This window comes from Cephus cinctus, unplaced genomic scaffold (assembly GCF_000341935.2).
Source record: "Cephus cinctus unplaced genomic scaffold, Ccin1 Ccin1_scaffold0246, whole genome shotgun sequence".
Lineage (NCBI taxonomy): Eukaryota > Metazoa > Arthropoda > Insecta > Hymenoptera > Cephidae > Cephus > Cephus cinctus.
The window spans coordinates 139755-153935 of NW_014332961.1; the positions used below are offsets into that span (position 1 = coordinate 139755).

General features: G+C 36.4%; 1 protein-coding gene across 3 annotated transcripts in view; it reads right to left on the bottom strand.

The window, feature by feature from the left end:
* Nucleotides 1-375: 375 nt before the first annotated feature.
* The window catches only part of LOC107265913, a 160926-nt gene continuing 147120 nt past the window's right edge, over nt 376-14181 (bottom strand). Inside the window, exons 1-3 of one of the 3 annotated variants that reach the window (XR_003059209.1) lie at nt 13046-13234; nt 3974-4276; nt 376-566 (exon numbers count right to left, since the gene is read on the bottom strand). Coding sequence is in view for 2 of the 3 variants with exons in the window: in XM_025083175.1 (XP_024938943.1) it covers nt 499-566; nt 3974-4276; nt 12782-12785 (375 nt within the window). In the remaining variant the exon portion in view is untranslated. Of the gene's footprint in view, nt 567-3973; nt 4277-12781; nt 12948-13045; nt 13235-14181 lie in introns of those variants that run through there. The other 2 variants (XM_025083175.1, XM_015735836.2) reach the window with 2 other exon arrangements.

Here is a 14181-nt window from a genome sequence, read left to right on the forward strand (position 1 = left end):
AAAGGAGAGTCAGGCAAGGTTTGAAATTTTACTGCTCTAGTAATACGATCCTCGAGGGAGCCCAGTCATTACCAGTCGCTGCAAGACCGTTAAGATGTTCACCCCTGACGAATCTCAGGAGGAATTTGCGGGTTCTTGGGGTTGAAGGAGGGCAAGATAAGTTGAAGCTAAAGGGGTTGTAGAGAAAACTCCTGGGAAAATACGGGGAATCAGGTTTTGCCGGCTTCCTGTCGGAAAAGGGATCCCACCAGGTTGAAACTGCTTTTGCAGAGCAACTTCCCACTATCAGAAAAGAGTTTCCTCTTTGAAATGATTCGGCATCGATGTAACTTACAGCATGAAACAGAATTAAAGTAATTTGTGCTACAGGTAAAATACAGGATAGTACCTATTTTATTTTTCTTACCGATTTCCACAATTCAAACACTATTTACTACTCGTAACTATATTGTTAGTAGCAGGGTATTTCTTTTTCCCAACTGTCCGTTGTGACTATTTTCAGAAAGCTTTTTGTAAAATAGGATTTGTCATCCGTAACCGCAGATAACGTTGTCCTAGCGGATTCCCTGAAAGAATGCATTTTTCCCATATCAAGTACATCTCTGACAGAAAGGGCTCAGTGAAAAATATAAAAATGATATTTTGTGGCTTTCATGATACGTTTCATCTCCTCAAAGATTCACTTGCAAACCTGATTTCCAGCTTATTAACACTCAATTCACTGAGCGCACAGTTCAATATACTTGAATCATTATGCAATCCACATATTTCGTGCCGACGTACATACAATACAATATAAGCATGCCTGCAATACAGTACAAGAATAGCATACTATATCATGTCCTACATATTTGAGAAAATCTCGAATGCATCGATATTGCATCTCCCTCCTGGGACAGATAGTGCACTTGACAAAGTTTTCTTCGCATTTAAGCATACGAGGAACATAAGAAATATATAAACAAATTCGTGGCTGCTATTCTATTGTTGGATGGATTATGCAGGTATCTATTTACATACGTATACTGGAAGTGCGTATGCAAACTTCAATGAATCAGTTACAAGTTAAATATGAGATTGAAACTTTGTACGTTGCTATTCATCTCGGTACCTCTTAAGCTTATATCAAGCAAGTTTCCAAAAATAAATGAGAAAATTTGAAAACATAAAATACTGTTACTATCAATAAAAATCTTTGAAAGATGCTACAGCATTATTTTAAATGCATACATGTGAAGACTATTCATTTATTTGCCATTGGACATAATCAGTCCACGAGGTCGATGATTTTTTTTTGACAGATCGAAAACAATGAAGTTTCTAACAAGCTGCACGTAGCTCTATATAGAACTTTTATTACAAAGTATGAATGTGCATAGTTTGCATTGAAATACTTTTTTTTCTATTTAGGCAAGCAATTATGTGTTTTTATGGAACTCCACGTGTGATTTCTTAAAGATTGCATTGTTTCCCAACTGTCAAAAAAACACATTGAATTCGTAAACTGACTATATGTTCATGTGGTGGTACGTGACATATTATCACAAGAATCCTTCAAGAAAAGCAAGCTTATATGTATTCATTTGAAAGTCCATCGATTGCGTTCATGCACCTGTATAAAGTGATATATAGATTCGCAGACTGGAGCCCAAACGTGTAGTTAAACTTCATTTTGCAGCTGGCCAGACGGGTTCAACAGGTCTCCCAGCAGGTAAAGGTTGTAATTGCATAGACAAGAAATCATCTGGGACTGCTCGATGCTCAAGTAAAGCAATTTCACAACCCACACAATTATCCAGCTCGTGAACCCAGTGAAATTTCTCTAGAAATTTGAGCCTGTATATCTACCTACCTTGCACCTGACTAGGTATGTGTGTTCGTATACCTACTTGTCTTACAAGACTAGTAACTTTACTTGATAACTTTAACGCCAAGATGACCTATACGAACCTCATACGAGTCCTGCACATTGCATAGGATACTTCGAAGAGCCACAAATTGGCTTTGTTAAACTTGCGATCAGGGACCAATAATTTTGCTCGAATTACTTCTCCACTTTTACTTAGCCTCTATTAGTAGATTAGCACCGTAGTACCCAGCCAAACTGACAGAGTATCAAGGCATGTAGTAAAATTCTTATGCGAAAGCTTTTGGAAACGCTACTCCCATTACCGGCATGTGCCTTCAGAACTAGTTTCAAAAGTAATGAAGCATTATAATTGGCTCTCGAACTTTTCATTGGACCAAAGTAGTAATAGACGGACGCGAGTCAGACGTAAGATAGAGTAAGCGTAGATATATTATCGATCTACTCGTAGAAGAGAATTCGTATAATTATCTTCATCGAAAATCTTTTGAGGACTAAATTTTAACTTGAGTGAATATAGACAGTCTGACGGTTTTCTCATTAATTTTCAATGTTCGACTATCAGTCCGAATCCAGTAATTATGGACTATTGAAAAGGTAACGTAGATTATTCTCGTACCTGACATTTTCATATAACAATTTCTGTACCTGTTAGTCGATTAACGTTCACCACCTACTTTATACATTTGTTAATTAATTTCTTCTATTTTTCAAAAGACTAAACAGTTTCACTTGACTCACTTTCGCGTGCTTCGAAAGCTCTGCGATCGTTTGCTGGAGTATCAAACTGTTTTCGCTTTGTAAAAAAAGGAGTCACAGTACTGGTAGTTAGCGCTAAGCAATAACCAACGTAGTGGGAGAGCTGTTTAATTAATCTTAGTTTTCAACTTTCGAAGCTTTTTAATGTTTCGCTGCGGCTGAGTGGCCAGGAAGTTACGAACCGTCCCGCTAATGTACAATTAAGCTGAGCTTTCGCTCGTTCACAGCTCAACAAAAAGTTTTTTAAAATCATCAAAATTGCAAATAATTCTCACTCTATCGCAGATTTATATATATTCACCTGATTCAATGTTCAAGTTCTACGGCAAAACCGATTACTCCATCTTCAATATTCTTTTTATTTTACCCTTTTCACTACACTTTTACTTCCTTTGCTCAGACTATGCTACGTAACATTTAACACTAGATTTATGAAGCCCATCAATTGGACGGATTTAAAATTCTATGCTTAAATTTAAAACGTCGTTATTAGTTAAATTTCATGCAAAAATTGTTGTTAAATTCGTAAAAAAATTGTACGTATTTGAAATTCTTAATCATCAGTAAATAATATTATTTTGAAATCCGGAAAAGAATTATTCGTCTCAAAATGCAGTAGTCGAACTTTTTGATATCTTAAAGTGTTTACTTGACCACGGCTCTGCCCGTAAAGTAATATTGTCGAATATTAATTAACCAAAGTAATCGCGTCATAGTAATCAGACCTAATTGATCCATTTAAATCAAGCGATAGCTGTATAGCATGCGACTATTTTTAAGCCATAATTGGACCCTTGACGAAAATCATGAATAGGCAACTAGTCCCTGGAAAAAGTGTCTACATTAGTAAAGTGTATTTAATAAACCGCATACGTTTAGCTGGACTAAGCCAGTCATGGAAAGCGTGATGGTTCACGGGGTCGAACTATGTTGCAACATGTGTATGCACCAGAGCAAAAGAGACAGAAACTGAAAATGAGAAAGAAGGAAAGAGAACGGAATGGGAAAGTGAGAGGAAGAAAAAGAGAGAATAGGCTGAGCAACATGAGTAGCAACATGTAGAACACAAAGTGAAGATAGCCCAGTGCTTCAGAGCAGAGAATTATGGACCGCAGCACTGAACACAAATACACCTGTCCCACACAGTTTACTGGATTCCTGCCAACGAACCGAATTCAACGTGAGAGTTAATTTTTAATTTACTCGCGACGCTCGTTTAAACGGTAAAACAATAGTCAGTCATTTTAATGTCACAATGAGAGTGACATTGAGCAACATAATTTTGAACTGATAATAAAATGTTATTATTATTACTTGGAACCTTGTATGTACAATTACAACACTTACCTTGAACCAACAATCTGACTACTGCTTCCGGTATGTTTCTGTTGTTAACCAGACACTTGTACTCCCCGGTATCGGATGACTTCACTGGATCAAAGACGAGAGCGTAATTCGAAGGCGACAACGTTATGTGATTATGTGGATCGAATCCTGTTGTCGAGCTTGTTGAGTAGACGAGGATTCGATTATCATTGACTCGCCACTCTAACGTTGCCACCAGAGAATGCTCTGAGACTCCGGGACAAGCTAGGGATATGTTACTACCAGCTTCGGCGGTAACCGTGTGGACCGGTAGATTGGTGTCTTCTGAAACAAAAATTTCTTATCATTGGAATGCTGTAAGCATTCTTAGTTACCTAGAAAATGGTTACTAATGAATTTAGTAAACGCATCATTTTCACAATTTATCATCAGTGTGTAGCATTTTGGTACCACTCTAGTTATAATTTATTTATGTTCTAATGTACTCGCTTAATTATATAGGGCTCATTTTACTTTAATTTTTTATAGGTAGAGGTAAGGTACATCGTTCGGCATCTCCGTCGTCATAATAATATTAATAGATTTAAATTATAATAAAATTACTGAAATCGTGAAATATTATAAAGCTATAATGTAAAAAGATATTCGAAATATCACGGAATTTCGCAAATGATATAGTTAATCAAATTTATTCATATTTAATACGGAACTCAAAACAGTTCGATAAAGCAGATCGCTTTAACCGCAAAATATTTCGCTGGAAGGGACAAAGAAGTCCCATAAGAATTTTCCTCAAACATAAGATGTTTTTTGTGTGTATCATACATAAAGACAAATAAGGGATATGCTGCAGGTGCTAATGACTAATATAAAATACATATCACTCCTAGCATCCTTGGAATCATGAAAACTGTATATTGTTCAAATTTGAGTAGATCCTTCCTCAAAACCTATACATATAATAACGATCCATAAAATCCGTAAAATACAGTCGCTTCCGAACGGTTCAATGAACAGCTCGGCAAATACCCTCAGGCCCGTATCTAGAAGTTATTTTTACAGGGTTACTTCCATCGATAGGAACCTGCGGAATAGCAACGACCTCGTCCAATCCTCTGACTCGCAGCTTATGCACGTATGAATAAGAAAACGTGACACGAATTTTGAGTCTCCTAGAAAATCGCCTTGAAATCGGTTTTTCTTAAACCGATTTAACCTCTGTCCATCAAAAGAATAATTTTTAGGTCACTTGGAAGTCCAATTAAAGTCCATAGAAATATGATATTTTTAAATAAAATTATAATACCATTTTTTATTTAAAAAGTGGAGTTTTCTGAATTTCATTAAATGAGTCAAATTAGAAGATTCGATTCCAAGTTACTCCAGTATTCCGTTTGCTGTTATATGCTGACGTTTACGCAATTACGATTAATTACCATACAATTATCGTAAGTAAATTCTTATCATTGTAGTTTAGTTCTACCTCCCGGATTCTTAGTAAAGAAAAATAACGGAAATCTCCTGTTAGTCCAATGTAATTGGCATCGATCAGCGAGTTCGCAGGAAGAACAGCAGTGGAGAAATAAAAGTGCATTTCCCTCGCATGACAAACGCTCGTTAATCATTTAACGGTTTTATAGAATTAGTATGGCAGTAAAAGAATAAAGAAAGGTTGCAAGCGTAAAAAAAGATAAGAGGTACGGATCTCTCATGATTGATTAAAAATTAATTCTATAATGATTTTACGCTATTTTAGAAAATATAGATCCATCAATGAAATTTATAAATGTATTGTATAGAAATAATTAGTCAAAAATTTGTTAAGATAGATTTTGGTTATCTATTTGATCTTTAAGAAATATTTTTAATGTGTATTTCCCATGAAATAACTGTATAATGAAATTACGAGGGGGAGCAAAGCCAAGATATTAATTTTCTTCAGAACAGTAGTATGCTAATGCTTGACTACGTTTATGTTGTGTAATGGCCTACATTCCGTAGTCCCACCTATTTATATATAGCAAACCAGGCTAACCAGAATGGTTTTGTCATTATGTCCTCATGGTCTGTCTAATTAAATTGATCCAATGCATGACATGGCTCAAACCACTTGGCATTTCACTGCCTCATACGATTCGCTGGATTTTCCTGAAAATTAGGTTTACAGAATTCCATTGTATTAAGGGTAAATTTCAAAATTGGCTGAAAATCTGGTGAACCACTTAATACGTTCCCATATATAAAATTCAACGATGATCAAAATTGCATGAAGGGTACAAGGAGAACAGAGCATTAATACATTCTTTTGTAATCTGATTCAATATCTTGTAATTGCATGGTAAAAAAAAGTTATACCTTAAGATATTTTCTTCTCTCTTCTTCATTGACAAAAAGGAGTTCTCTTAATAGAAGTTAATTGTACTCCGGCACTTAACGTACAGGGAATAATCAATTCTAATGGGCAAACTTTCCTAGCAACTGGGTCGCACGGGAACTTTCGTGAAAACAAAGGACGAAACAATTAGGTGCGTGTCCTGCGGCGATAGAATATCTTCAGCTGCAGCGACGCTTGCAAAGTCCCTGCGGCACTTTGAAAAACTTGCGAGTTAAGTGTTGCAACCGCAATCTGCCGAAGTGTTTACCTCTATAGTCAATGGATTGTCCAAGCGACGTCGACCTCTATATTTCTACCATCGTTGCTAACCAAGCGCTCGGATGAAGCACGAAAAGCTTTCGTGTCACTAGAAGATTATAAAAGTTCAAATCGTAATTTATGCAAAAGCACGCGGAAACTTATCCTTCTTTTTATTATAGAAATTTTCATCAGTCTATTTCCAAGCTTTTCACAGCAGAGAGAATACACGTTGGCCGATCGTTCCCCCAATTCACAAATGTTTGCCCCACTGATTAAACTGCCAGCACCTTGTTTTCCCATGAAAGGCTGCTTGTCCTGCCTCTACTTGTATGGTACGTACTAGGTACAACGTACTTGTTGGTTTGGGCTTTGAGTGACCTACTGTCTAGTAGGTTAGATATTTTTATTACGAATATTGGTTCTATCCAGAATTGCGAGCCTTTCATTACTTTTCAACTTATCGTAGTTATTTATTTATTCCATAAATTATTTAATACTGATTTTTCATTTCAAATGCCTTGTCCCACTGATAATGAAATATCTAAAGGTTTTATGGAATACAAAAAGTAAATGGTTTTTCACGAAAAGTCATTTGAAAAATAGCATGAAAGAAATTAAATGATTAACGAGTAATAGAACAAAGTAATGGCCACGTTAGTTTCGCCGTTAATTTTATTTTCGTAGCCTTCTTTGTAATGAAATTTCGCAGAAAATATGTTTCTGTTTTCAATAAAATATTCATATGTTTGACAAAAAATTATAATATCAAATAACTTGCGGAACGAATAAAGTGATTTGAACAGTGATGGGAGGGTTGCACTTCTGGTCCTATCAGGCAAGATAAGCCATTCGAAAGGAATGCGTTTACATAGCATAAACTTCAAGTTTGCACAGTAGTAATTAAAAGCAATACCAAGTGTTAAAAGAGATTAGAAAGATCTCTATAATTAAACTGAGAATTAGCAACTGAAGAGATAGAAGAGTGGATTACGATATACAAAAGTGTATAAACGAAATATAGTTTTGAAAAGAGGAATACATACACGCAGGCGATGATACTGTCATAGGAAATTAAAGTATCGTTAATGTGGATTACGATAAGGGATGATATAATATGTATATAGATATGTAGGATGTAGTATAATATATAGGATTGAAAAATGCAATACCCTGCTACGTACACAACTGGAGCTCTATGTGGCAATACACGCAACGTAACGCGCGATAAATCCCTAGACAATTATTAATTCGCAGCGCACCTGCATAAATGCATACATAACTGCAGTTGGCCGGGTCGCAAAATGCACTGGCGATGTTAAATTTATACTTCCGGCAAATAAATACCTCGGGAATAATTCTGTTTGCCTAGGTACGGATCCTCATCCCTTTGCGACAACGTTAAACTCCCCTGGATACTTGGGAGAATTTTATTTCTGGTTTTGCACACTCTGCATTTGCCTGCTTCGGCTAACAATAAGAATTCCATAGGAGTCTCGGATAAAATTCATGTGTGCGAATACGTGTAATCTTCTTCCGTTTTCACAGAAAAAATATATACCCTAAGCAGACCAACGATACGTTCCTCCATTGTCAAAAAAAAATAAAGAAAACTTTCCATAGAGGTGAGTGTCTTCTTGGGGTGTGTTTTCAGAGGGGGGTGGTTTCTATTCAGTATGTCGTGGGGCGGTCAATGGTTTGGAAACGGATAAGACGAAATCACTGCGGTCCATTTTCAACCCTTAGTGGGCAAAGCCACCCTCTTCAGACAGAATTTCAGGAACGTATTATATACCGAAATGGGCACTACGAATGAATATCTAGAACTGCACGTAACTCTGGCAGATTTTGACGAAGCGAACGATATCTCCGCAAATCCACTTCAGTATTCCGATATAATCTATTCTAAGGTTCCCTAGATTTTTTGTTAACCATCCTTCTTATTCTACAGCTAATCTTGGTTGCCGTTATAGATTCTCTCTCTTTCTCTCTCTTTCTCGCCCCCTCTTGCAAACGAGTTTCCATAAGATTCTCGTGCATTTCTGTGGAAGTCGTTGACGGTTGTCTATTGAGTAGAATGAAAGAAATTTTTTAATATTTCTTCATATTTTTTTATTCAATAATTAAATCTGGTCAGATGTATCAAATTTCACCTGAACGATCAATTGCATTTTTCGAATTATTTATTCTCAAACTGGAAATGATTTTCTACGAATCACATCATTTTAAGTACAATTACGTTTCATTCAGTGTAAAGGCAATGAATCGTAATAAAAATAATATATAAACAAAAAAGTTTCTAACAAAACTTTATTCTTTCCACTTAGTTGGTCAGGCAATACTTACAAATGTTGATTTCATTTACTCATAACACTGCGGATAAACGAATGAATCAGGAACAGATACGAAATGCTTATCACGCATAATGATACTTGAAAAAAATACAAAGTACACGGCTCTGTCAAATGGTTTCGAAATATCTGCTGGTAGAACGGTGTGGGGAAAAGCGGATATACCTTTTTAGTAATGTCTGACTGAAATCGAAAATCCTTCTTGAAACCTATTAGAAGCTGCATAAACTTATTTTTTCTGTTTTAAGCATTACTCGAGTATGTATAGTAATTTTATACCTGATAATGTATACTTTGAAAGTTAAAATTTTCATATGTCGCTAATGTATTTTCTCTTACTATGACTGGATGAATATGTGTTAAGAAAAAGATAATACCGAAAAAAGAACAATGGTTGGGCCCCGTTGCGTCCTAATATAATAAAGAGTAAGAATATAGTAAAAATGCCAAAAGAAGGAAATAAAAGTAAGGCTGGAAAAAGAGTCTTTCAATATGGAGCAGATGTCAGGAACCTGTCCCTGTTCTGGATCGATTTCATGGGACTGTAAGGAACGTGAGGGATGAAGCATAGATATCTGGAGGAGGAAGAGGGGGCAGGATTCTCGATTGAAAAATGAGGGAAAAAGGAGCTTTCAAAAAGGGGTTGAAGTTCCTGAGAGTGCCAAGGGATGAAGAGGAGACTAGAAATGAGCTTTTAACGATCTCTCTATGCCTTCCTGCCACCTAACGTTTCTGCATACCTATCTTATATATCTAGTGTATAACTGGCCTATGGAATACTAATACTGCTTACCTGTATCTACTTACCCTAGGTGTCCCCTATGTTGAGCTACATACATATATTATTTTATATATAGCTTGGTTTTTCTTCCTGTTTTTGTATTATAATACATTGGTACTCTATCTATTTTCTCATTTTCGCCTCATTTCTTCTTTTTCAGTCCCATATCTCTCTATTCTTGTCGATCTGTGAAAGAGATTCAGACTTTACGGTTTCGAAGTTAAATGCTTTTTTTAACGACAGTCCTACCAAGAAACGAATCTACGGGTAGGATGGTAAACGCAGCAGGCTTTACGAGCCTCAGATAAGGATACTAAGTATACCTTACCTGTTCAAGACTCCATGGCCGAGCAGATAAGTCCAGTTACGACTTTGGCGGGCTAGATATACGTACATATCTACCTGACTTTAGAGACCTGGAATTCCGAGGAATTATCATGACGAATTTTTATTGCGATTCTTTCTCTCGCCCTTTCTCTCTCTCTCTCTCTCTCTCTCTCTCTCTCTCTCTCTCTCTCTCTCTCTCTCTATCAATAAATTGGTTTCCCTTCCTCTTTTACACTAGATGAAAAAGTACTGTCGATTCTTTATTGTTGTTACCATCAACATACTACAATTTTGTATTGTTAATACATTTACGATTAAAATATACTTCGAAGAGATAATCTTGTGGCTTTGAACATAAAGAAATTCCTTAGACCCCGTACCTTATTTTGATTTGGAATAAATAAGCCTCATCATAAGGATGATTTAACTACCTTTTATCGTTATCATGTTTATTAATCCCCTCAAATTGCCAAGGACAATTGGATTAGCGCCTCGAATTATGTTCTGAGAGCAACTTCAGGGTACTGCATCAGATTGCCCTTGTTAACACCCTGATAGAACTTTGATTACCTTCCCGGGACTATTTATTATTTACAGGAGTCTTGCCCTTTGACGTTGCACTCGGTATATTTAAAAAAGCAGCTAAAATGAAATATGTCTCCGTTTTATTTCAAATGGGCGTGCGCACTATTACGCTACATAAATTATCGTGGTTGCCACAGAAGGGTAGTCGCAGTAAAGGTTGAAGTAGGGGACACCAGTGTCTGAAACTCGCTGTGGCTTAGCAGCCGAAACTGCCGGTACAGCGCAGCTATTTCGCCAGTCTGTGTGCACGCCGTTTAATGAAGAACGGATTTTAACAGTCGGTTTCAAAGCTTGGCCGATGCTGTTAACAGTTTTTATGTAAAAGTCAGGACTTTTTTGTATTACGTAAAGCACCTTCGGGGATCCAGTGTCTTCTGTCCTGTTATCCGGGATTTTTTAATTCCTATACCTTCCGTAACTGTCGCCATTTATTTCAACACAATGAGTGTGAATCATAAAGACCTCGCATCGTTCCGGTCACGTAGCAAATGTTACGCGCTACTGTATTAAGAACAAATTAGTAAAAAAATTTGCAGCTTGTAATTTTCATGAAATATATATATTTTTCCCATATCATATATTTGCGTTACTGTTGCCGTCAATGTGAAAAGAAATATTTCTATGATATATTCGAGCTCAACGCTAACTTTTAATGGGACAGAATTGGCAAAGTAAAGCAGATGCAACGAAAAGAGGATGCATCGAATGATTATGGAGGGGATAAACATACGATAAACCTTAACAAGGGGCGGGAGGGTATAAGGAGGATCAGGCTAATTAGAGTTACCGAGTAAATTCAGTAGCGCTGCAATTTCCGTGAATTACGAATGGAGTTTCTCGTTATGTCGCGCATCCGATGGCACTTGACGTTTCCCAAGGGAATCTCGTTTGGTCTATATACCTGCTGGCTATATTAATGTGATTCGTATTCTTATAACTTGGCGTATACGTATAAGATATATTGCATAGGAATATGGATAGGAATGTAGTTCGATGAGATCTGACTGCATTTCCGATTGGCAATATTCTCTGTAATACGGAATTGTATAGTTTTCTTAACAACGGAAATCGTCTCATCCGTACGGACTATATTTTTCTGCATTTTATGATGCATTTGATTTAACGCAAATGCGCTCAAGAGCTTAGTTATTATACTCACGATGAATCAGAGCGCATATGCAAAATCTGGATATGATGAAATTGAAACTTTGTTTGTTACTAGAAACAGTACTACAGCAACAAAAATGCTTTCGTGTAAAAAAATTTCGCCAAGTACAAGACTGCTGTTAATTCCCCTAACAGAAGACATTTAAATCACATCACAATGCCAAGCACATAAGTCACCAGAAATCTGCTAATTATATTATCTAGCAATAGTCCATCGTATAAATTGTATTTATAAAATTTTCTATAACTACTTCACTACTCTTTTGTCTTATTACTACTGCTTATATCTCATTATGATTTAATAGTCAATTAATAATTAATAACGCGTTAGCTGATTCCACATCGAAAACTTGACACCATAAACTTCTAGCGGAGTAACGTACTCATTGCTAATATTGCTAGCGTTATTATACATATATCGTTGCATTTAGATGCATATGAGAGACATGGAACAATTTTTACCGTCTGTTAGTGAATTTCAGAAAGCATACTAAATACTCATTTATTTTAAGTAAGGCACGCGTTATTAATTATTCATTGACTATTAAATCATAATTAGCAGCAATAATAGCGCAAAGGAGTAGAGAAGACATTGTAGAAAATTTTGAAAATACAATTAATATGATGAACTATTGCTAGATCATATAATAACCAGATGTGTAGTGACTTTTGTATTTGGCATTATGATGTATAACTATTCGTTATATTCTGATGAAATGAATAAATAAATTTTCATAAATTTATTCAATGATATGAGCAAACTCTTTAATTTTTAGATCCTTCAAGCAAATCATATATATATATTATTTAGCAAGTAATGATATAGACTAAATCACAGTCTTGTTACCTCGAATTGTATATGAAATTAATGGATCAATGATATGAGTCAAGCGCCTTCACAATTACAGATATAAAATTTTTACACTAAGTTTAAATACGCTCTTAAATTAACTCTATTAAAATACCTATATATATACAATATCTACCCATTACTTATCTAGGCGTTAATTTCGACGTAGATGATATGAACGGAATTGTAGTCGAATTTTGTGTTCCTACGGTATGGTTTGTTTGATGTGTCGCCGTGTCCAATTCCCGATCGTCAATATTTTTTGGTATGTTTCTAGTGCCAATTATGATATGTCTCTATTATAGAGCGTACTATAGAGAAAATGTATATAAAAAAAAGATACAGCTATGATAAAATAAAGATTAATTATGCGCATTTGGTAGCAAGGAATATGTCGTACCTAGTGTATTGTTCAGAGACAGGTCTTATTCGCTCGCTGGTTCTTCGATGAAAGGGACGACAATTCGTTTGACCGGTATTAATTCTATTTGATGAGGTGGGGATCGAACGACTCCTAATTGGTGTATTCGGATTGGGGCGTATCCCCACACATACACATACCAATACATATTAGAAGCACTTAGATTAACTGGCGTACTGACACGTTACAGATGTGATTTCAGTATTGTTCGTGTTTTATTCAAAGACACCATAAATATATATTGTGTAATCTTCGATTCGTAACTCAATTACACTGAGCGTTATTAATGATGTCCAACTTGCCCATACATAGACGTCGTGCGGTTAAGGTAAGAGAGGACAGTGGGCAGGATTATTTACGCACCTCAGGTCGTGCGCGCAACAGAGGGTGCTATGGTGTGAGCGATACGCCAAATCGTCGCTCGTTGCGTACTTTTCGTACGGCACTAGTGCGCACGAGTCGGCAATATGACGCTAGTGTTGCTCTCGAAAAATTTGGCGTCACACTCGCACCGGAGTGCTCTCTCCCTTACACGTACGGGCTGACGTACGTAAATAGTCTCCGCTCAGTTTCCCCTCTTGCCTCACCGGACAGCGTCCACAAGCAGGACGCCATTAATGACGCTCTGATTATATGACTTGCTTCTTCACTTTGTCTGTACCGCCGGTTGCCTATTAGTTGGCGCAAGACTCAACCGCGTCTCTTAACCAGCGCCATCTGTTATGTATAAAATTAAATGGAGATGCAAAGACGACGACGGAACTGAAATAAATCATCTCCCTCGCCATGTCAATACGTCCTGATCCAGTATACTAATCGTATTGATATTAGTAGCAATCAATTCAAAACTCTAAATTTCTATAGTGAATGTATCAATAAGTTTATCTCATATATATAGCGGTTCATAATATATTTGACTCCAAACACAGGTACAAGAATTGACTCGGGTGAAAAGTCTCGGTGGGCCGTGAGTTATATGTATACAGGGTGTTCGTTATGAAACGCACTGTAGTAACATCGTTGCATTCCTTGTCAAATTCTAATGAATACGTGTATTTTCATTTTTTATTTCATATATCAAAATTTCGAGATAATCAAGGTTGAAGTTGCAGTAA